The sequence below is a fragment of the Coccomyxa subellipsoidea genome, assembly GCF_000258705.1.
Source record: "Coccomyxa subellipsoidea C-169, whole genome shotgun sequence".
In the NCBI taxonomy this organism is placed as follows: Eukaryota; Viridiplantae; Chlorophyta; class Trebouxiophyceae; family Coccomyxaceae; genus Coccomyxa; species Coccomyxa subellipsoidea.
This window is the reverse complement of record NW_005178026.1, coordinates 847188-855254: the sequence shown is the minus strand read 5'-3', so window position 1 is coordinate 855254 and position 8067 is coordinate 847188. Positions and strand designations below refer to the sequence as shown.

At 51.0% G+C, this 8067-nt stretch overlaps 1 protein-coding gene across 1 annotated transcript in view; it reads left to right on the top strand.

Annotated features, from left to right (window-relative positions):
• Positions 1 to 1130: 1130 nt before the first annotated feature.
• Positions 1131 to 8067, top strand: part of COCSUDRAFT_58179 (hypothetical protein) — a gene marked incomplete at both ends in the record, with an annotated part of 30645 nt that continues 23708 nt past the window's right edge. The window contains 15 exons of the mRNA XM_005644429.1: positions 1131 to 1221; positions 1745 to 1878; positions 2342 to 2467; positions 2917 to 3049; positions 3437 to 3585; positions 3977 to 4192; positions 4445 to 4564; positions 4839 to 4923; positions 5293 to 5399; positions 5674 to 5737; positions 6021 to 6136; positions 6400 to 6505; positions 6884 to 7039; positions 7426 to 7613; positions 7884 to 8000. Coding sequence (XP_005644486.1) covers positions 1131 to 1221; positions 1745 to 1878; positions 2342 to 2467; positions 2917 to 3049; positions 3437 to 3585; positions 3977 to 4192; positions 4445 to 4564; positions 4839 to 4923; positions 5293 to 5399; positions 5674 to 5737; positions 6021 to 6136; positions 6400 to 6505; positions 6884 to 7039; positions 7426 to 7613; positions 7884 to 8000 — 1908 coding nt within the window. The remainder of the gene's footprint in view (positions 1222 to 1744; positions 1879 to 2341; positions 2468 to 2916; positions 3050 to 3436; positions 3586 to 3976; positions 4193 to 4444; positions 4565 to 4838; positions 4924 to 5292; positions 5400 to 5673; positions 5738 to 6020; positions 6137 to 6399; positions 6506 to 6883; positions 7040 to 7425; positions 7614 to 7883; positions 8001 to 8067) is intronic.

The window sequence follows — 8067 nt, the reverse complement described above, 5'->3', positions numbered from 1 at the left end:
AATTGGGCTTGGGCCTTCATGCGGGGCTTGCGCCGAATTGGGTATGAGTTTGTTATTCGGTTTGACACCCTTGTTCCTGTGGAAGTTGATGCTGTGATGCAGCTGCTAGATGCGCAAGCACTGCAGGTTTGGGATGACATTGACATTTGCCCTAGGACCTGCCCGTCCAGCAATGCCACCTTGTGTACATATCACAGATGGTTTGCTAGGCCAGCTTGTGTGCGCCACCCTTGCCAGCTCTTACAGCAGCCTTTGAGTGCCCGTTGCTTGCGTATACTGTTGAAGTTCAGGATGGGTTGTCATAGTCTGCCCAATGTCTCGGGCCGCTGGGCAAGGATTCCCCGGCCCCAGCGTTTGTGCATGCGTTGTGCCCAGCAGGTTATTGGGGATGAGCGCCACCTTGTGTTTGAGTGCCCTGCCTTGCAATCTGTTCGGGACAGATATCCTGGGCTGTTTGGTGCAGCCATTGTGACGATGCAGCAATTCATGTGGCAGTTGGACATTGTTGGTGTTGCACATTTTGTGATGGATTGTTTTGATTATTTGGATGCTGCCAGTTCATCCAATCAGCCCTAGGCGGCTGGAGTGATGTAATCTTCCTTCCTTCCTTCCTTCGCATACTGTGAAGCCTGCGATTGATTTTAAAATTGGCACTGGGTTGTATTATTGATGGATCGCATTCTTTCTTGCCCTGATGCACAGCAATGCTCCAATGCGGGGTAGTTCTGGCCCAGTTCCGGGAGGCCCTGTTCCGATGTTAACGGCGCTGACCTCCCGCTGAGGACAGTGCGGCAATCCAGAAATCCTATTCTAGGAAATTCAAGCTTCTTAAAGCTTTCTTATAGACCCAAGACCCAAGACCCCAGCGGTGTGACTGTCCCCGTCTCTGCATCTCTTGATCACTGGGATTGTCCTTTTTGATGTGAAAGGGCACGTTTGTATGGAAACAGCATTGTGGCCAATTGTATTTTTGGTTTTCTTTGGTTCTTTGGTGGTTAAAGAGTCGGTTGGGCTTTTGCCGTCCTCTTGATATCCATCAGGGGCAAGCTCACGATCTGTTAGCTTTTTTATGCGCAGTGCAGTCTGCTCAACCGAATACACGGATGGTCGGTAACTATAGCAAACCCGAGATGGCGCAGCCTGCGGCACAAGTGCTGGGCTACTCCTGCCGTCTTCCCGAGTCCGGCAGCCCATCCGAGTTCTGGGAGAACCTCCTCACCGGTGAGACAAAAAAATATTATATACCTGTACACAGAATGCCGATGTTTCGGTGTGACAGTGCGTTTCAAAGGCAGGAGTACATGTTTCTAACGTGCCGTTCTTGGGTTTGAGGCAGTGTCTCCTGACAGCGCATGTCGGCTAGGCCAACTGCTGTCTTGGCTCTTGCTCAGTGATCGCCTGTCCTTGCCAGAAGGATCACACTGAATGTCTTCTGTGACCCGGATTGTTGGACCTTGACAAGATGGGCCCAAAAGGCGTCCTCGTTGAGCAAAGGAAAAAACCCTAAACAGCATACGCATGTCAGAGAACGATCAACCCTTTTGTTAATGTCTCTTTGAAGTCCTGTGAATCCCTCCGTGCGCCCCCTTTCCGCCAGAACTATCACATCCTGCTCAATGTGGCCTCTCGCGCCAAGAAGATATCAACACGCCTATCCTACATGCTCTTTTAAGGCACCACGCCTTGCACAACTCTCTGCAGCTCAAGATTGTTCTAGACAGACAATGTCTTGTGTCAAATGCAGGTGTCGACATGCAGACACAGGACGACCGTCGCTGGCCAGTGGGGCAGCTGAAGACACCGCCTCGTTCCGGCAAGCTGCCAGACTATGACAAGTTTGATGCCAGCTTCTTCACAGTGCATGCCCAGCAGGCAAATGTGAGTCTCCCCTTGCCTTTTTCTAACCTTGTGCCCAAGGTGCCAGTCTGACCTGCTAATTAGGAACACACCTGGCAGGAAAAGAAGCGCCCATTGCTTTTGATAGAAGGCCTTGAGAAAGAGATGGTATTTGCCTTTACAATGACATGTCAACAAAGAGTCTGCACTGCAGCATTCATTGCTCCGGCCTGCAGCCTTTGCTGACCTAATACGCCCTTCGAGTGCCACAGTATGACCAGAGGCACGATTTCGCTGCAAGTCCAACCTTGATCTCATGGATGACTCCATGCTACGTTTTATGTCGGTCCTTCATTCTTTACTTATCCAGAGGGTCTTGCAGAAGATCACATCATTTACCCCAAATTTGTGCATGCAGTGCTGCTGAGAAGCTCAGTGGCTGCACTAAGGATACATTGATCAATTTGAATCTGACGTTCCAAACTAGAATGGTGTTTGTATGCAGAAAATGGACCCCCAGCTGAGGAAGCTGCTGGAAGTGTCCTACGAGGCACTGATTCACAGCGGCCTCATCATCGGAGACCTGCCCTCAGAGCGCTGTGGAGTATACGTCGGCTGCTGCGGCTCAGAGGTAAGATAGTGCTCTGACATTGTCTGAAACACAGGTTGACATTATGCTCAGACCCTCTCCTGAGATCTCAGCTGCACACATACTGTGCTGAGAGGTTCCAAGTCAGCTGCTCAAGCCCTCTCCAGAGACACCTGAGTCAGCAAGGCCTGTGCAAGAAGACAGCTGCCATATGTGAGACAAATGCCTGAGCAGAGGCACCCCTTTGAACCTTGGACTGCCGGCGAATGCGCAAGCATTTGCTGCAGAGACACAGAACGGCAACGCAAGTCCTGTCGAGCATGATACTCCAGCTTGACATGCACCTGTCCGAGTCCTATCCCCTGGGTCGCAAGCATTGGTGACTAGACATCACCCACTGCGGTTTGAAATTTTCTGAGTCAACAGTCCATTTGGTGCGCTGATGTCAGCGAGGTCAGTAGTGACCAACATCAGTCACGCTGTCTGCGCAGGTGCATGCCCAGTGGCTGGCGGACGTTGACAGCGTGACTGGCTATGAGCAGACCGGCTGCGCTGCGTCCATGTTTGCCAACCGGCTCTCCTGGTTCTACAACTTCAAAGGACCTTCGAAGATCGTCGACACAGGTGCAGCTCAGCCTGCCGGAATCAGATGTGTAATTCGTTTTTTTGTCTTCTTCAGATATCCTTTGAAAGCCACCGCAAACAGGCCATTGTAGTCGCAGCTCATCCCTGGGATGAGGTTGTACTGTCCCCGCACTGGTTCCTTTTGCTCATGCCAATCTGCTTTACTTGATGCCTTTTGTGAGTGTCCTTGATGGGAGGCCCAATTGCGATTCTCCCAAAGTCTTGTGGTATTTGCATGCCGCTGCCTCCCTTGTTGACATATATTCATAGCAACCTGATACCTGGTCTGCAGCATCATCCATTTATAGCATGATGGCTATTACTAAGGTGACTATTCAGATGAATAAGATGACCTCAACGAAGAAATGGTGCGTTCTATGCTTGCAGCGTGCTCCTCGTCGTTCGTGGCTCTCAACGATGCCATCAGCGACATCAAGGCGGGAGTGATTGACTATGCGGTGGTTGGAGGTGCAAGCGCCATCCTGCGGCCTCAGACCTCTGTCGCTTTCAGCAAGCTCAACATGCTGTCCCCCGAGGTGGGGGCCTTGATTTCAAATCTACTATCTCTCTGGCTAAAGTGAACTTTTTGATCCTGTCTCAAGCCCGGGAAGCTTCTGTGCCTCTGGCAAGCCCGAGAAGCTATCGCCAGAGGTGAGCTCAGAAGCTGCCTCCTAGCCAGATGCAAAGTCTTAGCTTTCTGCAGGTGCTGTTTGGCTTGCGCATGTTCATGTCAAGCAACACTTGCCACAAATTAAGGAAAACGTTCTTTGCCGAGGGCTTTTGCTGACAACCACAGTCCCAAGGTGTTTTCAATTGTTTCCAAGACGCCAGCGTCTGAGGTGTCATCCACTCTGTTTGCGGGCCACAAGTGCATTTTCGAGGACCTGTGGCTTTCAAAATTGTCCTGACTGGACTGTGTGCTGATAGGGCCACTGCAAGTCCTTCGACGCGAGCGCCAACGGCTACGCGCGGGCAGACGGCATAGTGGCAATCGTGCTAGCTCGGCCGGGGATCACTCTGCCGCAGTTCGCACCGGTGCCGCCCCGGGGAGATATTCTAGCAATTGCGACTAACAATGACGGGCGCACGAAAGAGGGCGTCACATTTCCCTCCGGCCCCGCGCAGCGCGCCCTCGCCGAAGTGGTCCGATTCCCCTGGAATGTTATAATTTAAGGGTGTTGGTGTTGGGGTGAAATTTCACTTCTCAAGTGCATGTATGCATGCAGAAGCCTAGGTGGTCAGCTCTTTGCACCCGTGAGTTTTGACGCAGAATAAAACAGTTGCATGTGCTGTTAGCATGTTGCCCTTTTTTACCTGCAGGTTTCCCCCAAACCGCATTGCATGTCCTGGGAAAAGTTTCAAGCACAGAGGGAACAAGGCTTGCAAATTCTGCAGGTGTGCGCGCAAGCCGGCATCAAGCCGAGCCAGGTGGCCTATGTTGAGGCACACGGCACAGGGACCGTTGTGGGCGACGGTCAGGAGTTGGGCGCTCTCGAGGAGTTCTATGCTATCAAGGTCAGTGCTGTGTTTTTTCCCATTACTTTCTTTTCCGAAAAATAATCCAAGTGTTATTTCTTGGACTCGTAGATGCTTGAGTTAATTCCTGGAGTTCTTGTTCTCATGAAGAGATGGGTTTTCCACACATCACTCTGACAGCGTTCAACCTCTGTGCTGGCCCATTTTTGGAAGGGAGAATCGCTGATGGTTTTGTCACTGCTTGCTGTTGGCAATGACCTGTGACGGTTGGAACATCCGGACATTGATGTGTGATTTCCTTGCTTGCTTGCAGGGGGAGCGCACTGTGGAAGAGCCTCTGCTGATTGGGTCTGTCAAGTCCAACATGGGCCATTGCGAAGGCTGCTCCGGCCTGGCAGGTGAGAAAAGTGCACCAATCTTTGGAGGGGTAGGGAAACACCATAATTGTTTCAGATGAGCATCGTATCTCTCGTCAAGATCAATTTGACCAATGTGCTGATTGCGCGTTTGGGAGGAGCATGTGAGGAAAGGCTGAGAGCATATCACAGCAATGTGGCTGACAGACAAGGAATAAAATGTTGGAAGGGTGCTGTACAGAGAGGTTGCTTGACACATTTGGCCATCCAGCCTGTTTGCAAAATGCATGCTGTTCGTTCGGTGCTTATTCTTCTGTGCAGCACGCAAACAATTGACATCGATTGTTGGGTGCTGAATAATCTGTGCAGCAAGCGGATATTTTGTTAAAATCGTTTGCTCGCATGTGACAGGGCTGCTGAAAGTGCTGATGTCATTCGAGCATGGCACGCTGCCGGCCAACCTGCACTTCAACGAGCCAAACCCCAACAATAAGTCCCTCAAGGAAGGGGTCATCAAGGTAACAACTACCCATCATCAGTGATACTTACCCAGTTTCCATAAGCATCTTGGAAAGGGATGAACACACATTGAGTGTAAGGAAGATGTCCATGAATAACACGGGACCATGCCTCTGTGGCATCAAGCAGAGTAGGACAGTGGCAACCCAATTTGCAGAACCAGGGAGCATTCCGTCTACAGAAATAATCCTCCGATTTTTAGGTTATGAGCAATCCTAATCACAAGCAACTGTCAATGAAGAAAGTCATATGCCGATTTGTGTCCGTGCACAGGTTGTGACTGAGACGACTCCCTGGGAGGGGGGCATTGTGGCGCAGTCCAATTTTGGCTTTGGAGGTGAGCAGCCGGAGACTATCTATTCTGTCTTAGAGCCTGCAAACATTCCAAATGTCAATGAATAGTTGCCAATCGCACCACTTTGGGACATCATAGCATGCTTGAACACAGCCTTTGACACAGCTTCATCTATTGGGGCGTGAATGTCAAACGGGAGTTGTGCAGACTCCCGGTTGCAACTGGGACAACTTCAGAAGAGGGAATCAGACTTAGACAGTGCACACAGGAGCACCTGTGACCTCTAGTACTAGCTCTGGTTAAAAGCTCTGGTGCATGCATGCAGGTACGAATGTCCACCTTCTGGTGCAAGGCGGCCCAAAGCCAAGCCTGCCTCTCGGCTTTGCTCCTTCAACCCCTGACGTCTCCGATGGCGAGGGTGCAGCGCTCTCAGACAGCCAGGTACACATTTTGTCCCGCAGAATCACCTACACTAAGGCTGTCGGGCAATTATAAACACCAAATGGACATATATGCCTGGCTGCTATGCATGCAACAGCTGTACTGTCATGCTTGGAGATGCATGAAATATCATCAATTTGATGCATAAATGAGCTGTTGTCATTGTATTGCATGCATGCATGCATGCATGCATGGGAATGGCGCAAACATGCATGCGTTAAAAATTGGCAGAAGCTGACAGCTGTGCTGGTATGGTGCCACAGGGAGACACAGATGAGGAGTTTTCTGGCTACAACGGCATCATTCCCCTCGCTGCAAGAACTCAGCAGGGATTTGAAGCGCTCGTCAAGTCAATCCAGGCCGTCCCTGGTACGCCCAGCTTGATATAAGTGACCCACAATTTCCACCGGCAAAATTCCTGCCAACTTTTTATAGTGGTGCCGGCAAGATTGAGGATGCATGGTGCCGTCTTCTGCGTGCACACTCATGAAAAAGTTGAGAACTTGCACCTTGCAGGACTTTTGCTGTTGAGCATAATTGCCAAAGCCTTCTCCCAAGGCCTCCCTGGTGCTGCATTGCACGGTTCAAGAGACTGCAAGCTTAGTTGCATGGCTACACTTATTTGCTCTACCAGAGGCTGCAATGTCATTTATTATTGTATGCTGATGCAGCGACACAAGGACACTACAGAATCACCTTGGAGTTACTCGTTCGATATTATCTCACTATGCTGCTTGGTGAAATAAGGGCTGATTGAAGACGTGGCGGCTTCGATGCGCCGCTTTGCCAACAGCGTGGGCGCTGACTCAACCAAGCTGACTGTGCGCGGGACTCTTCACAAGGGAGTTGCCAAATCCGCCACTGCTTCCTCGGCCAATGCGCCCATCTGGTTCGCCTTCTCAGGTGCGCCTTAGTATGCTACTTCTAAGCATCATATTTCTGCTACACGCCCGGTCCAGTTTGGCCGACCATTTCTGCAGCCCCTAGGAAGTTCAATTCTGTACTGCCATGCGAATGCACTCAGTATTGGCAGCAGATTTTTGAGAGCCAGTCTGTTTCCATGCAACACAGAAAGAAAGATTCCAAACCCAGAAGGCTGTTGCCTGGGAATCATGCACGATGCTGATGTGGCGTGGTGCACAACTCACTACATTGAACAGTCACATGCTGTCTCGACTCTGGGGCACAAGTAGTGTTCTGCAAGCAGAGTGCTGCCTGCAGATTCGCCGCATGCCGCGCACAGCTCAAATCACAGCATTCAAAATCCAATCTGAATATGAAATGTGCAGGCAACGGAAGCCAGTGGCCCAAGATGGGGCTGGAGCTCCTCTCCGAGTCGCCAGCGTACAGCAGGGGAGTCAAGGCGTGCGCAGAGGCACTCCAGCCTTTTGGCATCAATCTCATTGCTGCCTTCAGCGACGAGGCCGGATTCTCTGAAGACCCCATTCTGGCTGCTGTCGGGCTCATCGCTCTCCAGGTGCTCCCTCTGAAAAGCCCAGGATCACACTCTGCATGACATCTGTGTTGCCAGAAATCACTTGAATTTTTACAATCGACGTCATTCAGGATCAAGACAACAGGCGCAAGTGCACTTTGCTCTGCATGAACTCAAATCTTGAGAAAGTTGCTCACATGGAGGTCAGCTTGAACCTCACAGCCTCAAACCCCTTTCCATTAACAATAACAACTGCAATATAGCTCGCACTTTGCTCTGAGCAGCACCCCCTGAAGAATTGCATGCATGCAGGTCGGCCTGACTGACATGCTGGCAGAGGAGTATGGGATTGTGCCTGCCGGGTTCCTGGGCCACTCTGCGGGAGAGATCGCCTGCGGATACGCCGACGGCGGATTCACCCGCGAGCAGGTGCTTTGTTTTTCTTACACCTGATCATGCAGTTCTGGCTGTGCCATGTTTAATGTCCTCACCAGCT